Source organism: Myotis brandtii, unplaced genomic scaffold (assembly GCF_000412655.1).
Source record: "Myotis brandtii unplaced genomic scaffold, ASM41265v1 scaffold277, whole genome shotgun sequence".
In the NCBI taxonomy this organism is placed as follows: domain Eukaryota; kingdom Metazoa; phylum Chordata; class Mammalia; order Chiroptera; family Vespertilionidae; genus Myotis; species Myotis brandtii.
Window position 1 is genome coordinate 1,543,183 of NW_005360548.1, and position 17,759 is coordinate 1,560,941.

At 49.1% G+C, this 17,759-nt stretch overlaps 2 protein-coding genes across 6 annotated transcripts in view; one reads left to right on the forward strand and one right to left on the reverse strand.

Moving 5' to 3' along the window:
- The window catches only part of SUPT5H (SPT5 homolog, DSIF elongation factor subunit), a 38,428-nt gene that overhangs the window by 9,342 nt on the left and 11,327 nt on the right, over window positions 1-17,759 (reverse strand). For 4 of the 5 annotated variants that reach the window (XM_014541741.1, XM_005868815.2, XM_005868816.2 and 1 more), the window contains 15 exons: window positions 15,935-16,000; window positions 15,361-15,372; window positions 14,827-14,896; window positions 14,636-14,704; window positions 14,459-14,524; window positions 14,138-14,168; window positions 13,744-13,812; window positions 6,385-6,636; window positions 4,596-4,685; window positions 4,419-4,489; window positions 2,736-2,841; window positions 2,420-2,513; window positions 2,193-2,329; window positions 1,585-1,740; window positions 1,332-1,478 (listed from right to left, as the gene is read on the reverse strand). In XM_014541741.1, coding sequence (XP_014397227.1) covers window positions 1,332-1,478; window positions 1,585-1,740; window positions 2,193-2,329; window positions 2,420-2,513; window positions 2,736-2,841; window positions 4,419-4,489; window positions 4,596-4,685; window positions 6,385-6,636; window positions 13,744-13,812; window positions 14,138-14,168; window positions 14,459-14,524; window positions 14,636-14,704; window positions 14,827-14,896; window positions 15,361-15,372; window positions 15,935-16,000 — 1,436 coding nt within the window. The remainder of the gene's footprint in view (window positions 1-1,331; window positions 1,479-1,584; window positions 1,741-2,192; window positions 2,330-2,419; window positions 2,514-2,735; window positions 2,842-4,418; window positions 4,490-4,595; window positions 4,686-6,384; window positions 6,637-13,743; window positions 13,813-14,137; window positions 14,169-14,458; window positions 14,525-14,635; window positions 14,705-14,826; window positions 14,897-15,360; window positions 15,373-15,934; window positions 16,001-17,759) is intronic. The other variant, XM_014541742.1, reaches the window with a different exon arrangement.
- LOC106726528 (60S ribosomal protein L27a) lies at window positions 5,440-5,961 on the forward strand. Its single transcript, XM_014541744.1, has one exon. The coding sequence runs from the start codon at window positions 5,472-5,474 to the stop codon at window positions 5,916-5,918; it is 447 nt and encodes a 148-aa protein (XP_014397230.1). The 5' UTR covers window positions 5,440-5,471; the 3' UTR covers window positions 5,919-5,961.

The window sequence follows — 17,759 nt, forward strand, 5'->3', positions numbered from 1 at the left end:
ACAGCCACCAGCCACTCACCCAGGCTTGCCACCCCCTCATGGGGTGAGGGTCCCCACTGGGGGCCTTGGCCAGTCTACAAACAGCCATCAGCCCCTCACCCAGACTGGCCAGGCACCCCAGCAGGACCCCCATCCCTGAAGGGGGTGTGGCCAGTCTGAAAATGGCCCTCAGCCCCTCACCCAGGCTGGCCAGGCACCCCAGTGGCACCCCAGAGGGGACCCCCACCCTGATCTGCAACACCCTTCAGGCCAAAGCAGCCAGCCCCAACCCATGCACCAGGCATATAATAAAAGGGTAATATGCAAATTGACCCTAACAGCAGAACGATTGGGAATGACTGGTCACTATGACACACACTGACCACCAGGGGGAAGACGCTCAATGTAGGAGCTGCCCTCTGGTGATCAGTGCGCTCCCACAGGCGGAGCTCTGCTCAGCCACAAGCCAGGCTGATGGCTGCCAGCACAGCAGTGATGGCGGGAGCCTCTCCCGCCCCTCAGCAGCGCTAAGGATGTCCGACTGCAGCTTAGGCCTGGTCCCCGCTGGCAAATGGACATCCCCCGAGGGCTCCTGGGCTGCCAGAGGAATGTCTGACTACCAGCTTAGGCCCAATCCCCCAGGGAGGGGGCCTAAGCCAGCAGGTGGACATCCCCCGAGGGGCCCCAGACTGCGAGAAGGCACAGGCTGGGCTGAGGGACGCCCCCCGAGTGCACAAATTTTTGTGCACCGGGCCTCTAGTATTAACATAATAGCTAATGTTTACCTGTCACTCTGTACCAGGCAGGCCCCATGCTAAATTATTCATACAAGATTTTACTGAAGCTTCAAAACTTCCCTCTGAGATGGATGCTGTCATGATTCCCATCTTACACAGGGGGTGTCTCAGGCCAAGAGAGGGCAAGTCAGCAGCCCAGGCTAACACAGTACCAAAGTAACAGCTAAGATGTGAATCCAGAGTGCAGGGTTCTAAGCACTATGCTGTGTGACTCCCACATCCATGAGGATGGGTGAAGGGGAAGAGGGTACCTGCAACACCCCTTACTTCAACAAGCACCGAATGCCAGGGTGCATATCTGACCTCAGAAATTCATGCACAACTAATTAAGTAGATGCTGCCACTATCTCCATTTTACAGGTGGGAAGCGGAAACACAGAAAGGGTAACGGACTTGCCACTTGCCTAATATCACATAACCAGCTATGGGTGACAGAGGCAGGTCTGCAACACACAGCAGTCTGGGCTCTTACCTGCCATACTCTGCCACCTCCCAGGATGAAAAGAGAGGAAGCCCCCTAAAAGTAAGTCCTGCCAATGAGTGCAGCACACACACCTGGAAGGTCTCCCGCTCCAGTCGCACGATGACACCCACGGTCTGAGGGTCCAGCTGTACCAGCTCCCCCCATTCATGCTGGCCCCCAACATCCACACCTGATGCCGTTTCTGAGCAGAGCTGCAGGTCCCGGGGGAGCACTTTCAGCTGCCAAGAGAGGGAGAGGAGTGAAGCAGGGCCCAAGTGGCTGGCCTGCCTTGCCTGGGTCTTCTCTTCTGAGCATATCCAGCCAGCTCCCACTCTTCTGACCTACCTCATGCATGGTGAGGTCAGAGAAGAGGATGACAAAGTTCTCCTCCACTCGCACAATGAGGCCTGTGTCACCCTTGAATCGGCCAGCAGTCACCTTCACATGATCCCTCATCTTGAAGTACTTCCTAAGTTCCTGGGCCGGGAACTCTAGCATGTCCTGGGGATTGGGTGTGGGGACAATGAGCAGGTAAAACCACCACAAATCGCCTGCCCCACCCATCTTCAGTATCCATTCAAGTTCTTGAAAAGACCCTGGCCAAGACCTACTCCAGGCTCACACCAGACTACCTTAGGCCAGTGGGACAACCCTCAGACTGACCCAGAGACAGTTGAACTCAGATAGGATATCAGCCTAGACAATGCTTTATCCCACAGAGCCAGCCTGTTTCCAGACATGACACCAGACTCGACACTATCTCAGACCCACCTGGAGACAGCCTCACCCTAAACCCACCATGCTAGCCTAGACAAGCCCACGGACTCACAGATAGACACACACAAACATACACACTCCTACGCAAACTAAACCCAGCACCCACCTCAGGTTACTCATGGTTACAATGTCATGCCCTCATCCCAGTATATACATGTGGACAGTAGGGTACCCACCTTGAGGTCCTCATGCTTGGGCATGATGGTGATCTTGTTGCCGTCCACACTGAGAATCTTGCCCTGCAGGTTAATGAGCTCACCCTCACATACCTCCACATTGTCCCCAGGTTGGAAGTTGTGCTCCCTTTCCTTCCCTGCAGGGGTAGACATGGGGCTGACATGGGGGCTGCCCGCCATGAGCCACCTGCTCCTCCTTGGCCTTAGTTACAGACAAAAGCAAATACCTGTGCTCTCAGTCACCACCTCCAGGTCAATGCCCTCCGGCTGGTCCTCAAACTTCTCCAGCTCAGAGAGTGTGGGCTTCACACCCTCTGTGATCTGAGCCCCAAGAGACAAGGGGAAGAAGAGGACGTTAAGTGTCACAGACCAGCTGAGTGGGCTGAAGACAGTGGGAATTATTCCCCTAGAGACACTCCTGACTTGAGGGTTACCTGGACAGAACTGGATAACCCACTGCTCCAGGGCCTGGGCTGCAGGAGGGAAAGCTTGGCCTCCCCACTCCCCACTGCCATTTAGCACGACCCCCTCTGGGACCCTCACCACAGCAGACATGGCGAAGCTCTTAAACAGAAAGCCCTTCCGGCTGTAACGGTTCCCCTCGAAGATGAGGAAGTCACCATCAGAGGCAACATCACCCCCCAGGGACCTGGGATTTTGTGAGGGAGAGAAGATTGGAAGGGAAGGTTAAGAAGAAAATCTGCTCAAAAGGGACATATGTAATACTTTCAACAATAAAGGTAAAAAAAAAGAATCTGCTGTACCTGTCTCCTCCACTGGCAAGGGAAGAAACTTCAAGATGACCATCCCATGCCATCCCAACACATACCCTCTTGGAGTGATCTCTCACAGAGAGGGGCACACAGCCCCCACCTTCCTGCACTCCACTGCCCCTTCCTTGCTGTTTGTCACCACAGCCCATCATGCTCTGATGAACTACTGTTTGATTAATCTCCCTAGCCAGAATGGTAGCTCCAGAGGGGCAGGAACTCCTCTTTTTTTCTACTTTTTCCCCTCTAAGTGTCTGCACATCACAGACACACAGTAAATACCAGTTGGACAAAATTTCAGAGTTAACATTCATGGAGCACTCAGCCCGTGCCTGGCCTGGACACTCTACCTCACTGACTCCTCCCCAAAGCCTGTGACATCAGTAATATGCTCTTCATTTTCCAGGGAAATGAGGAAATGAGGCTCGGAGAGGCCTACCACATGGCCCAGCAATGAGCCGGAGTCAGGATTCAAATGCATGGGGAGGGACAGTGAAGCCTGTTCCTTAATTCTACTGGCCCTGCATGTGGGGTGGGAGAGACTTAGTTCTTGTTCCATGCTTCTGGAGTGGAGAGGGAAAGCCTCTCCCATTCCCCAAAAGGGAAATGTATGGAAGAGCAGGCTGAGCTCCTCCTGCCATTCACTCAAACATCTGTTCATTCACATGGTGCATTTGGGAGAGGGACAAGCATGCTCTGCTGGGTATGTCAGGGCACTGTTGCCTCAGCTCGCTGGGGGGCAGGGAGGGGTCACTCTGGTTTGCTCTCTCCTACACAGTAAAAGAAGGTTCAGTCGGGTGGAGACCAGTGGTGTAAATGCGTCAAATTCACTCATGGGAGGTATTAGCCAGGTCCTTGGGTCTAGATGAAAAGGCACATTCTAAAATGTAGATGATGAAAAACTGTCTGCCTGATTCACAATGGGTTCCAGAACAAGACCAGAGGGAAACTGTCACTGGCACCTCTTGTTTTCCCATATGCTCCTCTCCTGTCCTTCCTGTTGGAAATCCTGCTAGACCTGGAATGCTGGAATCCAGCTGGGGAGGGGGAGGGGGAGGAAGACACCCTGAGGGGTAGGGGCTCTATACCCTCATCTTGGTTGTCAGGATATCAGGGAGAGAGACTTTATAAAACCTGGCGTGTCGATAAATCCCATTTCAATATATGATACCATTAATCATGCTTACTACATGCAAAGTGATACTCTGGGCACACATGCATATTAATTCATTCATTCTCCCTACAATCCAAGGAAGCAGGGGTTGTTATTATCAATGTTTATAAGCAGAGGAAACTGAGGCATGAGGATGTTAAGTAACTTGGCTGAGGCTATACTCGCAGCTAACCACCCCCAAACTAAACCTGTCAGGGGTCCATCCCTGTGAGGGAAACTGCAAAGGCACATTCTGTACCAAGCTCTGGGGACCCAACCCAGACAGTCCCCAAGGACACTCACCTAATCTTCTCAGCATCAAACAGCCTCTGTGGAGGCCGTTTAAACTTCTTCCTTTTAGCAATCCAGTCTTTCTGTGGCAGAAAAGGGGCATGGGTGGGAAGGTGAGGTAGGAGGGCTTGGCCACCAGCTGGGATAAAGCATTCCCTCTCCCCCAAAGGCATCACATCCCCAGGGTACCAAGCTCATGCGGGCCTTGATGCGGTCATAGTCAATGCGTGGGATCATCTTCAGAGAGATGGTGTTTTGGCTGGGCTCCACATAATCCACCTGAGAAGAACAGGTGAGTGATCACCTACAATGCATGGCCCAGCCCTCCCTCCCTGACCCTAGACATAGGAAAAACAAGATATCAGGAAGGATAGGGATAGAGGGTGATGGGAAACCAGATTCCTGACAACTCCCAAATTCTCTCTCCAGCCTGTCTCCCCTCAACTCTGAAATTGACTATGCTTGCTTGACACCTCCACTTAGATGGCTAAAAGGTCCCTCAAACCTAACACAATGACAACTCACCTCCTGATTTCCCCCAAACTTGCTCATCTCTCTCCTCCCATTCCATTCTTCCTTCTGCTCAGGCACACCTGGGAGTCATTTTTAACTCCTTTCTTCCTCCATATCCAATCTGTCGCAAATCCTGTTGGCTCTGCTTTCAAATACTCTGACCTCTTTCCCCTCCTCTACTACTCTAACCTTAGTCCTGAACCACCATCATGGCCACCTCCACCATGGAATCACTAGTCTCCTCACTGCCTCCCTGCTCCTGTGGTTCCATATAGTCTATTCAAGGGTAAATTTTTTTTTCATTTTTTACATTAAATTTATTGAAAGCTAATTCTTTATTGTGGGGGGCTGTTCCATGCATTGTAGGATGTTAGCAGAATTCCTGGCATCTCTCCACTAGATGCCAGAATCAACTCTGCAGTTAAAATAACCACAAATGTCTCCATACATTGCAAAAAAAACCCCTGGGGATAACGTCCCCCCTGCTTCAGACAGGTCACCTGAGTAATCCTATTAAAATCAAAGTCACGCTCTTCCAACTCGGCCGCCAACATGCCATCCAGACTGAGGAAGACCCGCAAACTTCGGGGCCACGTGAGCCACGGCCACGGCCGCATCGGCAAGCACAGGAAGCACCCGGGGGGCCGTGGGAATGCTGGCGGCCTGCATCATCACAGGATCAACTTCGACAAATATCACCCAGGTTACTTTGGGAAAGTTGGTATGAGGCATTACCACTTGAAGAGGAACCAGAGCTTCTGCCCAACTGTCAACCTTGATAAACTGTGGACCCTGGTCAGTGAGCAGACACGGGTGAATGCTGCCAAAAGCAAGACTGGAGTTGCTCCCATCATTGATGTGGTGCGATCGGGCTACTACAAAGTTCTGGGGAAGGGAAAGCTCCCAAAGCAGCCTGTCATTGTGAAGGCCAAGTTCTTCAGCAGAAGAGCCGAGGAGAAGATTAAGGGTGTTGGTGGGGCCTGTGTCCTGGTAGCTTGAAGCTACATGGAGGGGAGTTCATTAAAATGTCCAAGTACTTTTGTCAAAAAAAAAAAAAAAAAGAAAAAAAGAAAAATCAAAGTCACGCTGTGTCCCTTAGAGCCCTCCCATCTTACTCCAGTAAAAGCCAAAGCCCAATGATGGGCCTCCCTGAGCTCATGACCTGCCACTCTGCTTCAGCTAGAGATGGTCCTATCTCACGTCACAAAACACTTCCCCAATAACTCCACACACCTCATTCCCTCACCTCCTTCAGATCTTTACTCAACATGCTTTCATCACACACAGAATTGTCCTCCATTTCCTGTGTGCTCATGACAAAACCCAGGCTCTGCTTCACCTAATCTGAGTGGGGTGCTGCTCTCTGCACTAGGAAAGGGGCTGGAAAGGAGGAGGGGAGAACAGAGGAGCAGAAGTGTGAACATGAGTCCTGACCCCTTGGCCACCCAACTCCATGCAGAGGCACCTGTGCGATGTCATCCTTATAGATGCCTCGCTTGAGGCGGACCCAGGATTTCGGTTTCAGGTTGGCCACCTCCTTCACCACTTTGAGCACATCTGTCATCTCCTTGATGGGCACCATCTGCTGGTTCCAGTAGCCAAGCTGCAGGTTGCCCACGCCCTCGATGGCCTGTTTCATGTGGGTCTGCTTATAGGCCTCCACGTAGATGTAGCCCTTCACGTGCTCTGGTGCCACTACCGATTTAATCTGCAGGGGCTACAAGGCCGAGCCCATGGGAGAAAACAGTGAGACACAACTGCTAATAACAACTGTCACCTAAGCAGTCTCTCTTCCAGGAATGTATCCAACAGAAACATGTTGGCCCAATGACATGAATACAAGGATGTTCACTGCAGTTGTATATTATAGCAAACACACAAGACTGGAAACAAAACATACATACTAAAAACTTACTAGAATGTGAAAACAACCATGCTCAGAAGTTTACAGCTGTAAATGCCAACTTAAAAAAAGGGAAACAGCACTGGCTGGTTTTGCTCAGTGGGTAGAGCATCGGCCTGTGGACTAAAGGGTCCTGGGTTCAATTCCGGTCAAGGGCACATGCCTGGGTTGCAGGCTCCATCCCCAGTGGGGGGCGTGCAGGGGGCAGCTGATTGGTGATTCTCTCGCATCGTTAATGTTTCTATCTCTCTCTCTCCTTCTCCCTTCCTCTCTGAAATCTATAAAAAATGTAAAAAATAAATAAGCGTAACGCAAATAAACCTACTTTAAAAAAAAGAATGGGGAAAAAGAAAAGATTAGAATGGAAACAAATGAAATAGAGAATAAAAAAACAATAGTGCCCCCCTAACCGGTTTGGCTCAGTGGATAGAGCGTCGGCCTGCGGACTCAAGGGTCCCAGGTTTGATTCCGTTCAAGGGCATGTACCTTGGTTGCGGGCACATCCCCAGTAGGGAAGTGAGTGTGCAGGAGGCAGCTGATCGATGTTTCTCTCTCATCGATGTTTCTAACTCTCTATCCCTCTCCCTTCCTCTCTGTAAAAAATCAATAAAAAAAATATATATTTAAAAAAAAAAACAAAAAACAATAGTGCCCTGGTCGGGGAGTTCAGTTGGTTAGTGTCATCCCAATATGCCTAGGTTGTGGGTTCAATCCCCAGTCAGCCCAGATATAAGAATCAGCCAATGAATGAATAAGTGGGACAACAAATTAATGTTTCTCTCTCTCTCTCAAATCAACTTTTTAAAATTTTAAGAAAGACAGCAGTGAAACCCCTACAACCAAATGTTGCTTCTTTGAAAAGATCAAAAGCTTTGACAAACATTTAACAAGAATGACCAAGAAAAAAAGAGAAGGCTCAAATGACAAATTCAGAAATGAAAGAAATAACAAGGCAATACCATGGACAACTGCCTGCCAACAAATTAGATAACCTAAATGAAATGAACGTTTTCCACAGAAAGACAAACTACCAAAACTAACTCAAAAAGAAATAGAAAATCTGAATAGGCCTGCAAGAAGCAAAGATACTGAATTAATAAAAAAAACAAAAACAAAAAAACCTGCCCTGGCCAGGCTCAGTGAATAGAGCATCGGCCTGCGGACTGAAGGGTCCCAGGTTCGATTCCAGCCAAGGTCAAGAGCATATGCCCAGGTTTCGGGCTCAGTCCCCAGTGGGGGGTGTGCAGGAGGAAGCCAATTAACAATACTCTCTCATCATTGATGTTTCTCTCTCTCTCTCCCTCTCCCTTCCTCTCTGAAATCAATAAAAATATATTTTAAAAAACCCTTCCACATAAACACAAAAAGCCCAGAACTAGATGGCTTCGCTGGTAATTCTACCAAACATTTAAATGATTAACATCAATTCTTCAGGAAACTCTTTTGAGAAGAGAAGGAAGCATTTCCCAATTCATCCTATGATTCAGTATTACCCTGAGATCATCATAAAAAAAACTACAGTATCCCAATATCCCTTATGAACATAAATGCAAACATCTACACTAATAATCTTCTATACTAATGAAAGGGTAACATGCTAATTAGACTGGATGTCTTCTGGACATCCTTCCTGACAAAGCCTGGGGCATGGCCGGCCTGCAAACCGCCCACGGCCCCTCACCCAGGACAGCCCCTCCCCCAGCAAAGACCCCCCACCCCGATGGGGAGCATGGGTGGCCTGCAAACCACTCCAGGCCCCTTGCTCAGGCCGGCCCTGACCCTGAGCGGGGACCCCCCCCCCCCCCCCCCCCCCGGGGCATGGCCAGCCTGCAAACCCCTGGCGGCTCCTCACCCAGGCCAGACCAGCCCCACAGTGGAGACCCCCCACCCCATCGGGGGCGTGGCCAGCCTGCAAACTCCCAGCAGCCCTTCATCCAGGCAGGCCCCGTCCCAGCAGGGACCCTGACCCTGATCCGGGGCCCCCTTCAGGGCAGGCCCCCACCTATGCACCAGGCCTATCCTATATAGTAAAAGGGTAATATGCAAATTGACTCTAACAGCAGAATGACCAGAATGACCACTGGACCAGTCACTATGAGGCACACTGACCCCCTCTTGGTCCCTTTCCTAGGCCGGCAGGCTCTGATTGCCTGATGGCCACCCGCTGCAGGGGTGGGGCCGGAGAGCGGGCAGAAACAGCTGACTTCTCAGTTCCTTCCCCCGGCCATCAGGCACCGATCACCCGATGGCAAATGGAAACCAAGGGTGCATGGCAGCGGGGGTGGGGGGCGGGGGGGCCCAGGGCTGGCTGCGGGCAGCTGGGGAAGATAGCCCTGATCACCAGGCCAGGCCTAGGGACTGTACACGTGCACAAATTTCATGCACTGAGCCTCTAGTCTTTAATAAAATAGAACACCAAATCCAGCAATAAATAAAAAGGATCATCCACCATGACCACAACTTTTATGGAATGTAAATTATATCTCAATTTTTTAAAAAAGTTTTTATTGACTTTAGAGAGAGAGGAAACATCGATGAGGGATAGAAACATCCATCAGCTGCCTCCTGCATGCCCCTTTTGGGGATAGAGCCCACAATTTGACAGGGAATTAAACTGGTGACCTCTTTGTTCATGCTCAACCACTGAGCCACACCAGCTAGGCTACATCTCAATTTTTAAAAAAAACACACAATTAGCCCTGGTCATTTTGGGTCAGTGGTTAGAACGTTGGCCCAAGAACCAAGGGGTCACGGGTTCAATTACTGTCAAGGGCATGAGTTGTAAGTTCCATCCCCAGCCCCGGCCGGGGTGTGTGCGGGAGGCAACCAATCGATATGTCTCTCTCACAGTGGTGTTTCTCTCTTTCTTTCTCTCCCTCCCTCTCTCCTTTCCATTTCCTCTAGAAATCAGTGGAAAGAATATCCTTGCGTGAGGATTCATAACAACAAAAAACATACAATTAATTTATTTCAGCATCAGTTGTGACAGTGAAAAATGGGAACAACCTTCTATTTACTGGGCATGGAAAGATGATTATGGCACTGACAAAAGGCTTGCTGCAGAATTATGTGTACAATAAAACACCATTTTGTGTTTTTTTAAAAAGCAAGACGTATTTTTCAACATGCAGAGAAAATGGTCTGGAAAGACATACAAACCAACAGTAATTACGTGAAAAATGTGACTCAGATATGGAAAGATCTGAGCTTTAATAGTATCTGTGTACTATTTTGCTCATTAAAAACAAAAACAGTCCTAGCTGGTTTGGCTCAGTGGATAGAGCATCGGCCTGCAGACTGAAGGGTCCCGGGTTCGATTCTGGTAAAGGGCACATGTCTGGGTTGCAGGCTCAATCCAGTAGGGGGGATACAGGAGGCAGCCAATCAATGATTCTCTCTCATCACTGATGTTTCTATCTCTCCCTCTCCCTTCCTCTCTCTGAAATCAATAAAAATAAAAACAAAAACAATAATCAGAGTCATATCTCAAACAGGGTCACTAGAATTTTGCCCAGGGCACAATGTCGAGGTTTGTGCACACTTAAAATCATAATTTACAAATCCTGCAACTGTCCACTTAGCCTCACTAATGCACACCCACTGCTTCGGCAGGTAAAGCAATGCACTCAGCCAAAACAAAGCATATTAAATAAGAAAGTTACTACACCATATGCAGTTAACAGTAACCCCAAGTTTCACAAATTTTGAGGACACTCTTCATAAGGTTTATCCTGTTCCAAAACTGAGAATTATATCTGTGACAACAACTACATTTATTGAACACAAGCTGCTGGACAAGTCCGCTGAGAGCTGGACATGTCCCCAGCTATTTAATCCCAATGATGCTGAGGCACTAGCAGGGCCCAGAGAAGGAAAGTGATTTGATCAAGGTCACAAAGATAGGAAGTGGCAAGGACAGGATTCAAACCCTGGCAGTCTGAAGAAAGAACTGTGCCCTTAATGCAACATTTGCTGCCTTGCATGCAGATGGCATTACTTCATGTTCTGTGTGCTGAGTGAGCCCTGAAAGGGCAGGGATCAGCTCTGGCATGGTTACCACTGTATCCTCAGCATCTCCCAGTGGAAGGACCAGCCCAGAGGAAAAGCTCAGCAAATGTTTGATGACTGTGTGAAAGGAAGGAATTCTCAAGACAGGCCTGTTCGCTGACTCCCTTAGTCAAACTGTCCCACGGTAGGACTCTCAAACAATGAGAGATGACAGCTACCCAACAGGGTTGGTGAATGCAAACCCCTGGCGGCTCCTCACCCAGGCCAGACCAGCCCCACAGTGGAGACCCCCCACCCCATCGGGGGCGTGGCCAGCCTGCAAACTCCCAGCAGCCCTTCATCCAGGCAGGCCCCGTCCCAGCAGGGACCCTGACCCTGATCCGGGGCCCCCTTCAGGGCAGGCCCCCACCTATGCACCAGGCCTATCCTATATAGTAAAAGGGTAATATGCAAATTGACTCTAACAGCAGAATGACCAGAATGACCACTGGACCAGTCACTATGAGGCACACTGACCCCCTCTTGGTCCCTTTCCTAGGCCGGCAGGCTCTGATTGCCTGATGGCCACCCGCTGCAGGGGTGGGGCCGGAGAGCGGGCAGAAACAGCTGACTTCTCAGTTCCTTCCCCCGGCCATCAGGCACCGATCACCCGATGGCAAATGGAAACCAAGGGTGCATGGCAGCGGGGGTGGGGGGCGGGGGGGCCCAGGGCTGGCTGCGGGCAGCTGGGGAAGATAGCCCTGATCACCAGGCCAGGCCTAGGGACTGTACACGTGCACAAATTTCATGCACTGAGCCTCTAGTCTTTAATAAAATAGAACACCAAATCCAGCAATAAATAAAAAGGATCATCCACCATGACCACAACTTTTATGGAATGTAAATTATATCTCAATTTTTTAAAAAAGTTTTTATTGACTTTAGAGAGAGAGGAAACATCGATGAGGGATAGAAACATCCATCAGCTGCCTCCTGCATGCCCCTTTTGGGGATAGAGCCCACAATTTGACAGGGAATTAAACTGGTGACCTCTTTGTTCATGCTCAACCACTGAGCCACACCAGCTAGGCTACATCTCAATTTTTAAAAAAAACACACAATTAGCCCTGGTCATTTTGGGTCAGTGGTTAGAACGTTGGCCCAAGAACCAAGGGGTCACGGGTTCAATTACTGTCAAGGGCATGAGTTGTAAGTTCCATCCCCAGCCCCGGCCGGGGTGTGTGCGGGAGGCAACCAATCGATATGTCTCTCTCACAGTGGTGTTTCTCTCTTTCTTTCTCTCCCTCCCTCTCTCCTTTCCATTTCCTCTAGAAATCAGTGGAAAGAATATCCTTGCGTGAGGATTCATAACAACAAAAAACATACAATTAATTTATTTCAGCATCAGTTGTGACAGTGAAAAATGGGAACAACCTTCTATTTACTGGGCATGGAAAGATGATTATGGCACTGACAAAAGGCTTGCTGCAGAATTATGTGTACAATAAAACACCATTTTGTGTTTTTTAAAAAAGCAAGATGTATTTTTCAACATGCAGAGAAAATGGTCTGGAAAGACATACAAACCAACAGTAATTACGTGAAAAATGTGACTCAGATATGGAAAGATCTGAGCTTTAATAGTATCTGTGTACTATTTTGCTCATTAAAAACAAAAACAGTCCTAGCTGGTTTGGCTCAGTGGATAGAGCATCGGCCTGCAGACTGAAGGGTCCCGGGTTCGATTCTGGTAAAGGGCACATGTCTGGGTTGCAGGCTCAATCCAGTAGGGGGGATACAGGAGGCAGCCAATCAATGATTCTCTCTCATCACTGATGTTTCTATCTCTCCCTCTCCCTTCCTCTCTCTGAAATCAATAAAAATAAAAACAAAAACAATAATCAGAGTCATATCTCAAACAGGGTCACTAGAATTTTGCCCAGGGCACAATGTCGAGGTTTGTGCACACTTAAAATCATAATTTACAAATCCTGCAACTGTCCACTTAGCCTCACTAATGCACACCCACTGCTTCGGCAGGTAAAGCAATGCACTCAGCCAAAACAAAGCATATTAAATAAGAAAGTTACTACACCATATGCAGTTAACAGTAACCCCAAGTTTCACAAATTTTGAGGACACTCTTCATAAGGTTTATCCTGTTCCAAAACTGAGAATTATATCTGTGACAACAACTACATTTATTGAACACAAGCTGCTGGACAAGTCCGCTGAGAGCTGGACATGTCCCCAGCTATTTAATCCCAATGATGCTGAGGCACTAGCAGGGCCCAGAGAAGGAAAGCGATTTGATCAAGGTCACAAAGATAGGAAGTGGCAAGGACAGGATTCAAACCCTGGCAGTCTGAAGAAAGAACTGTGCCCTTAATGCAACATTTGCTGCCTTGCATGCAGATGGCATTACTTCATGTTCTGTGTGCTGAGTGAGCCCTGAAAGGGCAGGGATCAGCTCTGGCATGGTTACCACTGTATCCTCAGCATCTCCCAGTGGAAGGACCAGCCCAGAGGAAAAGCTCAGCAAATGTTTGATGACTGTGTGAAAGGAAGGAATTCTCAAGACAGGCCTGTTCGCTGACTCCCTTAGTCAAACTGTCCCACGGTAGGACTCTCAAACAATGAGAGATGACAGCTACCCAACAGGGTTGGTGAATAGGCAAAACTCACTCTCAGGTAGAAAAAGCTCAGAAAGCTAAATGGCTGACTTCCAAAGGGCTACAGGGGCTTGGGAACCCAGCCAGAAATGCAGAAAGAGAGAAGACAGGGCACATAGAAGAACGCTTCAATTCAGGGAGTGGTTTTTTCTAGCTGAAGCAACTCACTTAACAGGCAGTGGTACCCTTGAATCTACACTCTCCCTTCCTCTGGGCTTTGCCCCCCCGGCCCCCGCCCCCAAAACTGCATGCCTACACGTACCGTGTCTGTGAACTGGTAAGCAATGAACTTGCGCATCAAGGAAATGGCTGTGGCCCGTTCCTCCCCAATCTGGAAGAGAGGCAGACTTATGAGACAAGATGAGTTGGAGGGCAGGACATGGGAAAGGGGACAGGAGATAACAGTAAGAGTCATCAGGCAAGAAAAAGTAGGAGAGAGAGGAACATGAGAGATGGAGAAATACAGAGCAAGAGGGATGAACAGCCTGAAAGACAAAGGTGGGAGACAGTGAGGTGGAGGGGAGAGAGAAGAGAGAGAAGGATGGAAAGGCAGACAGGCCAAGGAAATTCAGGACAGACACATGGACAGTTCTCCCAGACAAGGCCACCTCCCTCATTTCCCTGTCTCCCCTAAGCCATGACGCCAGAGCACACACCTTACATTTGACAGTCCACAGATTTGGATCCCTAGATAGGAGAGGGAAAGAAAGCCCTTAAGTGAAATTGTCTCCTCATCATGAAGCATACAAATAATCACACCCATCCTTCCTCTTGCTCCACACCCTCTCCTTTCTCCATTCTTCCATACATAAGAAGGAGAGAGAAAGGTGCCATCTCGGCCCTCCCTCCTTCCTCCTCTCCTCCACCACTGCCTATGTGAGGGTGTCCTGATTTATTTTAGGTAATGACCTGTATGGGCACATCACCCAAGTACAGTACAAGAGTTCCACCTCAGCCCTCCTGTCCCACCCCCTTACTTGACTCCTGGGAGCAGCTGCTGCTGAGTGATGTCATCAGAGAGCTCATCAGACCCTCCATATACCCTAGAGAGAGAAGGGCAGTTGGGAAGAAGAGGTGAAGCTCTGTCAGACCCCTGACCCTTCCCACAGGGGACCACCTCTCCTGTCCCCCAACCCCCCATCCCATGCTCTTACGTCTCTCCCACAGATGACTTAGCATATTTCTTCATGTAATACTCGCCTAATTCTTCTTCTCGCTGATCCCTGGGGTGCGTAGGAGGAGGGGGGGATAAACATGAATGGAAGGTTGAGGAGAAAAGATGGGCTGACCGTCCCCAAAACTCCCCGTGGGAGCCAATTTCACCACTTTCCCCGTCCCTGCTGACCTCCAGAGGTTCTGTAGGCGGCGAGCCCCAGAACGATCTTCGTCCAGGACAACATTATCGATATTGGAGGCTGCAGAAAAATGGGCAGGTGGGGTAAGAGAAGGTGAAGAGCAAGGGCCTAGAGAAAGTAGTGGGGCTAAGAGGGCCAGAGGTGGGCCTTGGGGAGAACACACCTCACTGAGGAAACCCCCAACTCTCACCCCCCAAATCCTGCTCAGGTTTCTGCTTCTCATGAAAAGACTGTCCAGCTGTTCTCCATCTCACAGCCACTGACTAAACACACCCTGAATTCCATCCCTCACCACCCATCCCTGCATCCCTGCCTCCTCCAATACTCATACACAAATATACAACCACTTTCCCAGGCCAACCACAGCTAGAGGCCGGACCCAGAACCCCCTTACTCTGGACCCTAACATGAGTGAAAGACCCCAGGGACAAACAGGATCAGGGATGAGGGAAGGTGCCAAGGGCAGGAAAGAGATGTCAGGATATGGGAGGAGGGTTGAGGAATCACGCTTTTCAGATTCTTACCTTCAATCTCTTCTACTTGGAGGAAGAGGAGGTGGTGGTGGTGGTGGTGGTGGTGGTGGTGGTGGTGGTAGTGGTGGTGGGCGAGGGCAGACAAAGTATGAGCCAAATTATAGCAGCAAAATCAACCAATGGGTTGGGGGAAGGGGAAGGGAGGGGCACAGAAGGTTGAAAATCAAAAGTAAAGGCCAGGCACCAGGTGGTTGGGGAAGAAGCCGAAATGTATGAGGCGCACAAAACGGAAAATAACAGGGAAGGGGGGCACTGGCCCAGGAAGTGGGGGGTATCTTGGGACAGGGACCACCCACCCTATAACCCCCAGAAAGGATTTACTGGGGCCCTGGGATCCCAGAGTCCTCTCCCCACAACCCTACCACTCTATAGCCCCCGCCCCCCAACTCATGGGCCTCAAAGGAAAAGGGTACGGAGCTAGCTGATCTCTCTGGCAAGGACAGAAAGAAGCGAGGTGAGGAGGGTGGGGGTTGGGATGGTGCAGGGCATGGGGGTGCAGGACGGGCTCTCAAGACCCTCTGGGTCACATCCCCTAGTGGTCTTGTAAAGGTGGGCCCACACACACCTTTCTCTAGGATGTCCTCTGCTCCATCTTCCCATTGGTCCTCATCCTCATACTCATCGTCCACATCTGAAACAAGGCCAAGTGGTCAGGGGCCAGCAGGGGGTACCTCATGACAACAGCTTCCAGGAAACCTCCTTTGGGAGATGGGCACAACAAACCCCCATCTTCCAGGTCAGGATACTGAGCTCAGAGAGGTGAGATACTCCCTGAAGCCATAGGGCTGCTCCAAGCAGCAGGGTCAGGTCTCCTATGCAAATCGCCCTGGCTCTAAACCACCCCTCCCCTCAATCCCACCTAGAGATCTATCTTAAAAAGAAAGATCTAAGTAAGCAAGCAGAAAAGTTTCCTCTCAACTATCAAGGGAAGACAGGTATGTAACTGTTTTTTAGACAGAATTCATGGTTGATTGATTTTATTATTATGCTCTTACATTTATAATGGCTACCACTTATTGAGATTGTACTATGTGCCCTGCCCTGCTCTGCGTACTTGCTACAGATTCCTCACTGAATCTTCCTGGAAATCCTAAGAGAGTTATCATTGCTCCAATTTTATACGGGCTCTGAGACCCAGAGAGGTTATCTAACTTGCCCAAAGACTCTCAACTGGTACCTGAGAGGCAGCCTAGCTTCAGGGTCTATCTATGCATTTAATCACTTCAATACATTACAAATACTCTTCTGTATGCATCAAATTATTACACTAAAAACTTCAACAACAGTGATACTAGCACATGATGAAAAAACACAGTGTACAGATGACGTAAGTATACAGCACGTCTCCCTCCCGTTTGTAACCCCCACCATCTCAGTCTTCTTTTTCAGAGGTAACTGTAATATTTCTTGTCCAGAAATAATTTGTGCATATATAAGAAACCCCCATCACTATTCTCTCTCTCTCTCTCTCACATACACACAATTTTTTAAAACACTGTTCTGTACCTTCCTTTTTCTGAGCAGTAACACTACCTTGGACCTCTTGCATAGCAGCACATGCTTCATATGCTGTCTGATTTCTGCTCCATAATTTGTTTTTCCAGGTCCTTATCATCAATGAACATTTACATCACCAAACATTTGTAATTGCAAATAGGATTGCAGCAAGTGTCTTTGTCTTCATGTCTTTATGTATCTCTGTGAGTTTAACTGTAGGTAAATTCCTAAAAAGGAACTGCTGGATCAAAGGGACCCTGCATGTTAAGCATTAATGAGTACAGGCACATATATAGCCTTTTAATAGGCAGTGACCGCCCTAGCCAGTTTGGTTCAGTGGATAGAGCGTCAGCTTGTGGATTGAAGTGTCCCAGGTTTGATTCCGGGTTGCGGGTTTGATCTCCAGTTAGGGGGCACTCAGGAGGCAGCCGATCAATGATTCTCTGTCATCACTGATGTTTCAATCTTTCTCTCCCTCTCCCTTCCTCTCTGAAATCAATACAAATATATATTTTTAAAAAGTCAGTAACCCCAACACTCCCATCACCTACGCATAAGTATCCCCAGTGGCCCACATCTTGGTCATATGGCATATTATCCATTCTTTTCTCTTGATTTGGGCCCATCTGCTATCTAAGACCTTTTCTCTAAGCAAGGACTCCCTGCCTCTCAGCCTTTGAGAAAGGACCAAAGCTCTCCGAGAACAGGAGCACCCAGAGCCTCTTCTGCCCCTCTGCTCTGTTTTCCCCTGGGGTAAGAGAGTCCCCAGAAAATGGAGGGTGGTGTTCCAAGTCACTCCCCTTTACATGGGTGTGGGGAAATCAAGTATTCTTATGTATGGCTGGTGGGAGCATCAGCTAGTGACTTTTTCAGAGGCTGATATTTGGCCACAG

What these genes read in the sequence shown, in the direction of transcription:
- LOC106726528 (XM_014541744.1), top strand. Translation starts at nt 5,472, where the DNA reads ATGCCATCCAGACTGAGGAAGACCCGCAAACTTCGGGGCCACGTGAGC.